The 12,136-nt window shown below is 37.4% G+C and overlaps 1 protein-coding gene across 1 annotated transcript; it reads left to right on the top strand.

Moving 5' to 3' along the window:
* Positions 1-2,919: 2,919 nt before the first annotated feature.
* On the top strand, positions 2,920-12,136 carry LOC120526197 (green-sensitive opsin). Its single transcript, XM_039749234.1, has 5 exons — positions 2,920-3,289; positions 4,421-4,589; positions 4,753-4,918; positions 10,990-11,229; positions 12,005-12,136. Exons 1-5 carry the CDS (start codon positions 2,929-2,931, stop codon positions 12,134-12,136), a joined length of 1,068 nt encoding a protein of 355 aa, XP_039605168.1. The 5' UTR covers positions 2,920-2,928.

Raw genomic sequence — 12,136 nt, 5'->3', positions numbered from 1 at the left:
TCTGGCTGTCTCTTGCCCAGTTTTATATTCCTTTTACACAGTTTTTTCTGTTTTAGTTAATCACTTTGGTTCAACCTACACATGATGCCACTAATCATTATCACCATAGGAAAGCACTGGGCTGTATGGCTTCAAAGATCTCACCTTTCTGAATGGAAATTATATTAGTTTATTCTTTAAGGACATTCAAATATCTTATTGTATTGCTTTCACTTTTCGCAAAAAGAAGGTTTGAAATTCTAAAATATGCTTCTTACTATTGACACACTGACCCAGAAGACATAAAATAACTATCTGAGATAAATATTTTTGTGAGCTATCTAAAGACTTTTGTACAGTATTATTATTCATTTTATGATGTGGAAAACTCTTGCTAATGCTAAGCAGCACTCTGTTGTTGACTCGCAATTTCTACTGTATATTGAACAGGTTGTGTGTCCTGTGGGATAGAATCACATTAATACTTGCATTTTGAAACCCACTTTCAATTTAACATGGTTTGACTCAGGAGAAGGCTCATCTTTACCATAACTGTATTATTATTATTATCTTTCCTGCTCTATTCACTCATAATGCCAAGTCCATCCCTTGAGCTTAAGGCTACCATGAGGATGTGACGGTTCACGTGATGGATAAAGTCCTCTTCAGTATACCTGTATGAGCAGTGCCAAGGAGGACGGTCTTCTGCACCTCTTGTATTTTGATATTAACAGGGATTTTGTTGGTGTAGTTTTCCATCCCTTTCTTCACCAGCCTGAGAGAACCTCTTACTGGTATTATTGTGGTTTTCATACTCCACATTTTCTCAATTTCTATTTCGAGATCTTTATATTTAGAGAGTTTTTCTGTAATTTTAATGGAGATATTTCTTTCATTGGGGACAGAACAGACAAGATCTCTCCTTCTTCTTCACTACTATATCAAATATGTTAGCCTTGATTTCTTTATCAGTTTTCATTGGCATAATCCATAATATAGTCACCTCATCATTTTCAGTTACCGTTGGCAACTCATGTTCGGAACATTTTCCTTTGACTTGGATATTATAGTCTTTGTATATTGCCCAATGGAGGTATGCTGCTGCTTTGTTATTCAATTTTAGCCAATTCTGAAAAGCCAGAGACTAGATGGTCTATTATCTGTTGTTGTTTGTTGCATATCCTACATATCTGGTTGGTGCCATCTTTCAAGATATTGTTTTAGTAACATTTGGACTTGATGTAATGGTCTTGAGCAGCAACAATGAGCCTTTCAGTTTCTGACTTTAGGCCTGCTGTTTTTAGCCAACGGTTTGTTTGGGCTTGGTCCATGTCTTTGCCATTTATTCATTTCGGATACTCTCCATGTAAAGATTATTCTTCCCATTTGCTCTTTAGTTGTTCTAGGATTTGATGTTTGGCTTCCATTATTGTTCTTCAAGCATAGTTAATAATTGGCTTGCTATTATTATTATTATTATTATCTCCTAGTATAGGCGGCATGGTGGTGCAGTGCGTAGCGCTGCTGCCTCGCAGTTAGGAGACCCGGGTTTGCTTCCCATTTCCTCCCTGCATGGAGTTTGCATGTTCTCCCCGTGTCTGCGTGGGTTTCCTCTGGGTGCTCCGGTTTCCTCCCACAGTCAAAAAACATTCCAGTTAGGTGCATTGGCGATTCTAAATTGTCCCTATTGTGTGTTTAGTGTGTGTGCGTGCGCACCCTGCGTTGGGCTGGTGCCCTGCCTGGGATTTGTTTCCTGCCTTGCGCCCTGTGTTGGCTGGGATTGGCTCCAGCAGACTCCCGTGACCCTGTAGTTAGGATATAGTGGGTTGGATAATGGATGGATGGATGGATCTCCTAGTATGGAATCTTCAACCACTGATGCTATTTTCTGCCCCCTTTTTATTTTAAGTTGGTTTGACTCAGAAGAATGCTCACCAGTACCATAACTGCATTGTTATTATGGCATTTTATCTCCTATACCATGATAACAGGCAACATTGTTCTGTTTGTATATAAACTGATTTCGAATTATATTCAATCTATCAAAGTACAGGATATCAGTGTCATCTAAGAATAATTAATACAAGTGTTTTGTTGGTTATAAAACATTATACAAAGGAAGCCAAGAAATGTAATGTTTTAAGCTATTCATTTTTTATGAATTATATTTTTGATAGCCTTCAAAAAGTATTATTGCAAAAGCCAGAAGAATGCTTGAAAACATCATACTGCAGCAAAACAAATCATTCATATTATACTTATTTAAATATTAGTGAACAATCATCTAAATTAACAATGTCTCATTTTTTCTTCCTCAGTGGTCTCCAAAAATCAGTTTCTACTGATCCAGCTTGGGCGTCTTTAGTCTAAGCTCAGTGAAGGTTAAAAAAAGGAAAGCAGAAGTAGTGTAGCTGAGCTGAAATTTTACTTTGAGGATTCAGAAAATCCCCCACCATCTTTAAATAATGCTGAATGACCAAAGCTCATGAGAAAGATGTAGAGCACATCCTCTAACAAATGCCAATCCTGGCAAGTGGCTGCTTCCTGGGTGGGTTGGGGGGTTAGTTTGACTTATGCTTTAAGAAGTCCTCAGTTTCAGCCTAAATCGAAAATCTTGTAATGACGAAATACATTAAAGGGTCTTAAGTGGGGTATGGGCCAACTAGCTAATTAGAAGGTTCTTAAATCGTCAGTTCCGTTCAATCTCCTTGTCCTTGTCACAAAGTTTTGTCTGCACCTAATCCCTAGCGGTATCTACTTAAACAAGGTATAAAACCCTCAGGCAGAATTGTAGAGAGCCCAAGAAGACATTGCAAACATAAGGAGTGTGCAAAGGAAACAGCAGAAGATATAGGCAGGTTTTGAGAGGGGCAGCTGCATTGCTGGTAGTCCTGTCCTTCAGTGTGATAGCACCATTTTCTTTTTTGAGTTCCTTTAAGTTACGGCACCATGAATGGCACAGAGGGCGTTAACTTCTATGTGCCCTTCTCAAACCGAACGGGTTTGGTACGGAGCCCTTTTGAGTATCCGCAGTACTACCTTGCAGCTCCCTGGAAGTTCTCAACGTTGTGCGCCTACATGTTTATGCTTATTAGTCTGGGCTTCCCCATCAACTTTCTGACACTGGTGGTAACTTTCAAGCACAAGAAGCTTCGGCAGCCCCTCAACTATATTTTGGTTAACTTGGCTGTTGCAGGTCTCTTTATGGTCTGTTTTGGCTTCACCATCACCTTCTATACAGCCATGAATGGCTACTTTGTCTTTGGACCTACAGGCTGTGCTATAGAAGGCTTCATGGCAACACTTGGAGGTAAGAGGCTGGAAGCAAAAAAGGGCAAAACTTCGATGGCTGAGAAATAGGAATATATCTTGACAAAAAACATAGTTTCTTTTGAATCTTTTCTGCAGGATGTGGGTATTACCTGGCAGAAATTTCTTAACAGACCATCAGAAAAATGTAGTGATATGTATGGGTGCATTGTGCTTTAAGTAGCAGACTAAGCAAAAGGAATAAAAAAGAATTTCGTAGGTAGAAATCAGTGGGTAGTAGTTTGTTTTTAAAATTTTATTAGGATTTTTATTACAAATATTAACAGATGTGTGAGTGTAGGTGTGTGTGTGTTTGAATTAATTGCATTCTTAAGCATTTTTAAACAGTATTTCTCCAATGTTAATCCGTATTGTGGTAACAGTAGTCATTTGTGGCTGCAAGAAGTACTAATAGAAAGTTAAAAAATGCTTGATGGATCGTATTTCATAAAAAGAGATTGTTGTGTTATTTTTATTTAAATTTGCATACATTAACAAGCAGAGCCTGGTATTTATTGAGGAGGACGTGATGTTTAGTAGATGGGACATACTGTAGTTGGTAAGTCATAAACTAAGCTGCTATTTAAGTGAGCTATATAGATCACTGAAGCTCTTGAGAGCACAACCAAAAAAAATGTAAAAAATTGTTTTGAAAAAATGGAGAAGAGGAAAACACAGGTGTGAAAATATGGACCTCTGTATAGGTTGTAGATGGTATTTTCTATTTATTTCTAGTAATGACCATCCAGATACTGCCCACTTCCAACCTAAGCATTGTAAGACATGCTGTTAAAGGTTTTTTAAACTCAGCAACATTTTCTCTAGCTGCGATGGGCTGGTGCCCAGTCCTGGGTTTGTTCCTGCCTTGTGCCCTATGCTCGCTGGAACAGGCTCCAACACTAGCCGGTTAGAGAATGACTGTCATTGGACTGCATTGCAGGATGTCTTTAGTTCTTAACACTAAATCTAAATGTTTTTCAGACTACAAGGTTGGATATTGAAATTGAAAGAATATAAACAGAAAAATTCATATACACTTATGAAGATTAAAATGAATAGTTTTTTTCACACAATTTTCTTTGTTTCAAGTTGTACTAGCTGGATGTTCTTTACCTTCTCTCCTCTTCCACAGGTGAGGTAGCTCTCTGGTCCTTGGTCGTGCTGGCCATTGAACGATACATTGTAGTCTGCAAGCCAATGGGAAATTTTCGCTTTTCTGCTACTCATGCTTTCATGGGCATTGCTTTCACCTGGGTCATGGCACTGAGTTGCGCTGCCCCACCACTATTTGGCTGGTCCAGGTATGTAAAGGGTTGGAAAAGGTCAATAATTTAAATGTTTCCTTCTAATATGTGTGGGCAGTTTCTTTTTTTTTTTAATATCTTTTCTTTAAAGAAAGTCCACCATAACAGTAAAATATATTTTAATGCCAGCCACAGATGTATGAATGTGGTTTTGTTTCAGATATTTGCCGGAGGGAATGCAGTGTTCATGTGGACCAGACTACTACACTATGAACCCACACTACAACAATGCCTCCTATGTTATCTACATGTTTGTTGTGCACTTCTTTATTCCAGTAGTTATAATCTTCTTCTCTTATGGACGGCTCATATGCAAAGTCAAAGAGGTGAGTTATAACATAATCTAAATGTGAATATCAAGCCCATGATATTCTTGAAAGTATAAGTTTTCTACTACATTAGGACACTGTTAATAGCAATTGAAACCAGTCTGAATTATCAAATGTACTATCTAATTTTTCTAGTTTGCTTCCTGCAAGCATCAAGGTTGATTTGATTACTGATATTAACATGCTTGAGAATTGTAATAGTCCAAAGTCTTAATCACAGCATTTTTGTTTTAACATTTCCTATACTTTCCATAAGTAGAAAATAGTAGGAATCTTCTGGAATTAAGCTCATAATGTTTACACGGCTAATAGAGATCAAATTTGCAACCACATAATATATGTACAGTAGTTCATCATTACTGTGTGCACATGTTATAAACTGACCTAGCCTGGATTTGAAAGGAGGTTTTCTAACTCAAATGTTTTTTTTCTAAAATATGCCTATATGTACATGCATATTTCCTTTAATAGTTTTTAATGTTGCACATAAGTTTCTGATAGGGAGATCCATCCATCCATTTTCCAACCCGTTGAATCCGAACACTGGGTCACGGGGGGTCTGCTGGAGCCAATTAATAGGGAGATCTTTTTTAATTTTTGGAACTGAATAAAATGCAATGGTTTAACTGAAAACACAACAAGACTACTCATATGTTATGAGGCTTCCCCCAAATTACAAATAACAACTTTGCAAAAATTTGCATATACAATTCTATACAATACATTTTTTTGACTTACACACTACACAGAAGTTGAATTTTCTCAGTTTTGATCATTAAACCTGGAATGATTTTGAAACACATGCCACTAGCGCTAACACCCATTCATTTTCTCAGTCATTAAAAATGTACTTCGTGGCAGCCTGCAAAACGTATCCTCAGTGTGGAATAAGGAATCATTAAAAAGGCCGTGCCTTTAAATGTGAAGCTTGAAGTGATAAAGAGTAGGTAAACAGCTTAGATAGATAGATAGATAGATAGATAGATAGATAGATAGATAGATAGATAGATAGATAGATAGATAGATAGATAGATAGATAGAACTTTATTGTCCCCAAGGGGGGAACTTTGGCTTTTTACAGAAGCTCTTTAAATAAACACAAACATAAACAGATAAATAAATATATATACAAAAAACACACACATGCACACACATGGACACAGAAGCAATTCAACAGTATTTAATGAAGGGTAATATCTTATTTGATTTTGTTTTGATATCTAATGTTATTATTTAATTAGTTCTGTCAAGAAATATTTTGATGTTATCTGAACAAAAATTTATTCATTATGGAGGCCAGGAAATGTTAAAAATGTTTTCCATTTTAAATTAATGTTGATTAGACTTTCATGTTACAAAAAAATATAAAATAATTTGCTTCATAAAGTGAGGGAAGCTTATTTCTATAATTACTGAGTAATTTGCTTTGATATCACCAAGGGTTTGCCAAGTTACTTTTTTATTGAAAATAACAAACCCAAAATATTTCTCACTTGAAGTTAAATGAAGGCTGTCCAAGACCTATGCTATTTTGTTCCTACGTACTACAGAATTAGATCATATTACCTTTAAAGGTTTTGTAATTATGTTTTCCATACCTTTGTCTAAAACCAATTTAATATTCCCCATGTTCCTATTATGGGGAGATTTTCAGAATTTTATGGCATTGAACGCAGTAATCAGGGTCATCCACAGTCAAACTCAGAATAACTCTGACAACATTAATGAATGACTATACCCAACACCTATTAACATTATGTAGGTTTATATGAAGTTGCTTATTATTTTAAAATGTGCCTCAATGCTTTTCTTATTGAAAATGATCAACTTTAATAATTTCTGAAGTCTAACCCCTAATAGCTAGATGAAAGGAGACAATTTTCTTAGTGGTTTCAGCACATTTCTGCACCATTGAAACGTTTCACTCTAATTGGCCCAATAGAGGATACACTAAAGAGATATTCACAAAAGGTATTCTTTAAGGTTTTCAATACTTAATTTTAAAGCCACACCCTGCAAGTACAGATGAGCTGCTGTTACAAATTAAATTAATTTATAAAAAACAGATGTAGTGGCTCCAAAGGTGTGCTCACATGACAATAAAATAAACAGCAGCAAAAGGAAATGCCATATTAGGTTTGCAGTGTGTGACTATGAAATTTTTAAATAGCCAATCTAAATACCTAAACATTAAAATGACAAAAAGTATATTTTATATATTACTAGCTGTCCCCTACGGCTCAACCTGCATAGTAGTGAAACAGGAAAAACTTTAAAAATCAATAAAAAATAAATAAAAAAGTGTAATAATTTGTATTGAGAAGAATTTATATTGATAGCTTTCATATCCGAGGGCCTCTTGATATACAATATTTTTGGATTTGCTATCTGGGGTGAGAATGTAGCTGTGATCTCTTTGCCAACAATGTAAACATTTGGCAAGGTATCTCTGCCCAAGCGGAAGGTAGGTACACTCCAACGTCAAATGTTGCCACTGTATCTGATCATGTTCAGCTCTGATGGGAGAGCATTTGATCATGCGTGCGGGAAACCAGTGTGTTAGAAAAAAAGAGGTCTCAGACTGGCCGCCCTGTATGTCAATGAAGTGACAAATGCCATAGGAAGGATATGTGATAGACTAACATTTAAAAAAAATTTTTTTTGGAATGCAACGCGATCTACCTGCACTATCTTTGCGATCTACCGGTCAATCGCAATCGATGCATTGGGCACCACTAGTTTACATAATATTGATGAAAGCTAACACATACTGCACAAACAAAAACATGAAAAAATTCAAACAGCCTTTAAATGAATTGCTGTTGTACTGGCTAACACTTAATATCCTTCACAGTTTATACATTCAGCAATATTCAAACTCATACATTCATTTTCAGATCATCTTTATCCAAATATATGATAATGGGCCACAGCATATTCTTGTAACATGAGACACATGCCAGTAGCCCTCCCCAGATGGCTTGCCACTCAATTGCACAGCACATTTAAAAAACATAAAACAATTTTGAAATTTCTAACTTATTCAGACTATGCCAGTTTTCAGAATTTACTTCTAATAATCTTAAAAATGCTCAAAATTTTGTCACGCTTCTAACAATTGAAGCTATCTCTCACTGACATGAGACCTATTCTATAATAATAAAACTGAATTGTTTTATTGAGCATATCTCTTAAAATACAAAATGGAAAGTTTTACAGTTGTAAAATACATATTTCCTTAATACTGAAAATTATTTTAGTTTAAAATATAATTATTAAAAAAGACTAGAAAAACCCACCATGATTCAACCAATAATTATGATGCTCAGTAACCAGCCATGTGCTGTCTGCTTTGCTTAATTAGTATCACGAGTTCAATGGCCAGATGGCAGACTGTTCATAACCGAAGGAGCACCTGCCTGTACTCCAAGTCTATTCACTACGGACAGTCTTGTGCCCTTTATTATCTGGAAATACAGCAAGTCAAAATGGACATTAATGTAATGACAATGGTCAATGCTTTTTCAGATTGAACCTTTACATAGGTAGATACAGTAGATAAACAGAAAGATATCACTTTATTAGGGAAATTAGGCTTTTTACAGAAGCTCAATTAAAGAACTTCCATCCATCCATTTTCCAACCCGCTGAATCCGAATACAGGGTCACGGGGGTCTGCTGGAGCCAATCCCAGCCAACACAGGGCACAAGGCAGGAACCAATCCTGGGCAGGGTGCCAACCCACCGTAGGACACACACAAACACACCCACACGCCAAGCACACACTAGGGCCAATGTAGAATTGCCAATCCACCTAACCTGCATGTCTTTGGATTGTGGGAGGAAACCGGAGCGCCCGGAGGAAACCCACGCAGACACGGGGAGAACATGCAAACTCCACACAGGGAGGACCCGGGAAGCGAACCCGGGTCTCCTAACTGCGAGGCAGCAGCGCTACCACTGCGCCACCGCGCCACCCAAAAAACTTAGCAAATAAATAAATATTATTACATTATGATAAACAATAAACCTCTTATATTATGGCAGACAAGAAACCCTTCTCAAATACACACCAGAATAACAAAAAAGAAAGAAAACCTCTGACTTGGCAGTTACAGTCACAGTAAGGAATTATGCAGGCATATTATTGTTTGTATGAAGGAGCCCCCTTAGTATTTCTTGACACACTTTAGCCGAGTAATTTGTTCGTTGAAAGTCCTCAGTATTAGTGTGTTACAGAGAGGCTGAGCAGCATTGTTCATAATAAACATCAGAGGAGCAGAGGAGCTTGACAAACCTCCAGCATCATTTAAAAAAAAGTTGTAATCAATAATGTAACTTTCCCTGCAGCGTCAATATGCAGCGCCAACAGGAGCAGACACATCTCCTCCTCAAAAGAAGTCGGCAATGGCGGAGCTTTTTGGCGAGACCTTTGCACAGAAGGACATGGTCAGCATGTGGCAGCCATTCCAGTCGATGGTGATCCACTAACTTGGTGGAAAAGCAACGAATGTAAATACCCTCACCATGCCACAATGGCAAGACACCATCTTGATGTGCCTGGCACTTCAGTGCCTAGCGAGAGGGTGTTCTCAACAGCAGGGGACATAGTTACAGCAAAGTGATCTACACTTTCCCCAGAAACTGTAGACATCCGCATGTTTTTGAAAAAAAAAAAATTGAAATTATAAGCGCAGGTCTGCTTTGCTTTCTTTCGTCTTTTTTGATGATGTGGACATAGGCTAGTTTTTATTTCTCTCTCCATGTTCAAAGTAAGAAGCAATGATGCCTTAAATTGCATTTAAAGTTGTTTTTTATTGTGTCCACATTAAAGGAAATAGTTATCATGCCCTATATTGCACCTTAATTTGTATTTGTATACAGTAATTGAGTGGAATGAGTCTTGAGTTGAATGTTTTTTAATGGGCAAAAAATACTTAACAAAATAAATGGAGAGCTAAATTTGTCTTTTTTTAATTTTTTTTGCTGATCCGAAAATTGATCCTATCTGTGACTTAAAACCGTGATCCGATCCGAACCGTGAGTTTTTTGATCCGTTGCACCACTACTCCCCACATTAAAGGAGTACAGTCTCCAAAGGAAAACAGTCTCCTCTGCTCATTTCTTAAGTAGTTCCTCTGTGTTTAATGATCAGTTTAGCCTGTCAATGATGTGGACCTCCAGAACCTGTAGCAAAGTACCACATTCACTACTTGACTGAGAGACTGGACATAGAGATTTGTTGAGTTTTGCTGACAATTTTTTCTGCACCAAGAGACAAAGTCCTCCAGAATCCTATCCTCTGTCTCATCCCTCTTGTCAATACACCCCAAAAGTCCAGAATCATCAGAAATAACTTGATCAGGTATTATATTTATAGTGCAAGGTGTACAAGGTGAAGATTGTACGATTCTAAATATAAGAATTTAAGTTAATTAAAAAAATCTAAGAACCCAATGAATTAGCATCAGTAAAAAACATTTTACAAGGGGTGTTCACATCTAGGTCAGTATTTAACATTTCTGCAGCATCTGTTAGAAACAAAACCTCAAGGTATCACATTAAAACTAGACAAGTATGAAACTGAAAAGTCATGCACACACAGGAAAAACTATGGACTGAGCAACAAGACATTACTGAGCGCACATAACCTTGGCAATTTTGATTGACCAATTAACCTAACCAAAACCTTTAGGATGTGAAGAAAATCCACATGGAGAGGTGAGGTAGCAGCGATTAACAACTGCGTTAACCTTTTTTAATGTACTATAATTCAAGTGTTGAGTACTTTTACATTACAATGCTGTCTACAACTACATCATGAAACTGGGAAACAAATGTAGCAATTAAAAGATGCCATGTAGTAAACTGCATGTAAATTACCCTTTTCATTATCTATACTGGTAATAATTATCTAAAAATATATCAGGTGTGTTCTCGCTATACAGGTCTAAGTCTCAGGCAAGAGTAAAAGGGTAAATTACATTAAATTAATCCTGGACAATACTGAACCTTGCATTCTTCTTTCAAGTAAAACCTTAAACAGCACTTCTTTCTCTTTCTCTTAGGCAGCAGCATCACAGCAGGAATCAGCAACAACCCAGAAAGCTGAGCGAGAAGTCACACGCATGGTTATCCTCATGGTTATTGGGTTTATGTTTGCCTGGACCCCTTATGCCACTGTAGCTTTCTGGATTTTTATGAACCAAGGGGCTGACTTCACTGCCACTCTCATGACCATACCTGCCTTCTTCTCCAAGAGCTCCTCCTTATATAACCCTATTATATATGTCCTGCTAAATAAACAGGTAAGCAAAGAAGTTTAAAGGGTCCTAAACAAAACATAACCACCTGCTGCAACATCTATACTACTTAAGTAAGCATCACAAACAACTATAAATATACTGTATATATTTGTACATGTATATGCATGTGTTGTGCATATTGTACATGTGTATTTATACATTTATGCATAATCTTAAAGTGCAGGGCAGTGCCTCATGCATCCAGTATTCTGGATTCAAATTCTGTGCCAATTAATTTCCATGAGGAGTTTCCATGTTCTCCCCATGTCTGCATGGCATTGCCTTCTACACCCCAGCAGTTGCTATTTAGGTTAGGTACATCAGCAATTCCAAACTGGCCCTGTGTGAGTCTGAGTGTGTGTGAGTTGGGTCTATGATAGACTGGCATCCTTTTTAGCACCTTTTCATGTCTTATGTCCAATGCAGTCAGTATTGGCTCTGGCCTCCCTTAACCCTAAACTGAACTAAGCTAGTTAAGAAGATCAGATTCTTCAATGTCAAATTATCTTGGTGTTCAGGCCTCTTCAGACTTTAAATGTCCTTTGATGGTATCGATCTATTTTTAAGCCAGTATCATAGGCCCCATTCCAAGTCAAAATGAGTGAGGTCTGCTTTACATTTGCCTCATCATATCATACTACTCTCATGTTATGTCCTTCAGTGTCCATAAGCATCTGACTGACGGAGGGAGGGAAGAGTTCTATGACACTTCTACTCAGTCTCTAAATGATTGGTTATCTCAAAATGTAGCCTTCAATGCCTTCCTTTTTCTCCTTAGTTCCGTAACTGCATGATCACCACAATCTGCTGTGGCAAGAACCCACTTGGAGATGATGATGTGTCCTCCACAGCCTCTCAAAGTAAGACAGAAGTGTCCTCAGTGTCTTCTAGCCAAGTATCTCCGGCATAG

The sequence above is a fragment of the Polypterus senegalus genome, chromosome 3 (assembly GCF_016835505.1).
Source record: "Polypterus senegalus isolate Bchr_013 chromosome 3, ASM1683550v1, whole genome shotgun sequence".
NCBI classification, from domain to species: Eukaryota; Metazoa; Chordata; class Cladistia; order Polypteriformes; family Polypteridae; genus Polypterus; species Polypterus senegalus.
Note: the sequence above shows the minus strand (reverse complement) of the source record. Positions and strands in the feature narration are given on the sequence as shown.

Bases quoted from the DNA above. Each gene is read 5' to 3' on its own strand.
- LOC120526197 (XM_039749234.1), top strand. From the start codon at position 2,929: ATGAATGGCACAGAGGGCGTTAACTTCTATGTGCCCTTCTCAAACCGA. The intron at 4,590-4,752 runs GTATGTAAAGGG...GTTTTGTTTCAG, and splicing joins CCACTATTTGGCTGGTCCAG to ATATTTGCCGGAGGGAATGC. The intron at 4,919-10,989 runs GTGAGTTATAAC...TCTTTCTCTTAG, and splicing joins TCATATGCAAAGTCAAAGAG to GCAGCAGCATCACAGCAGGA.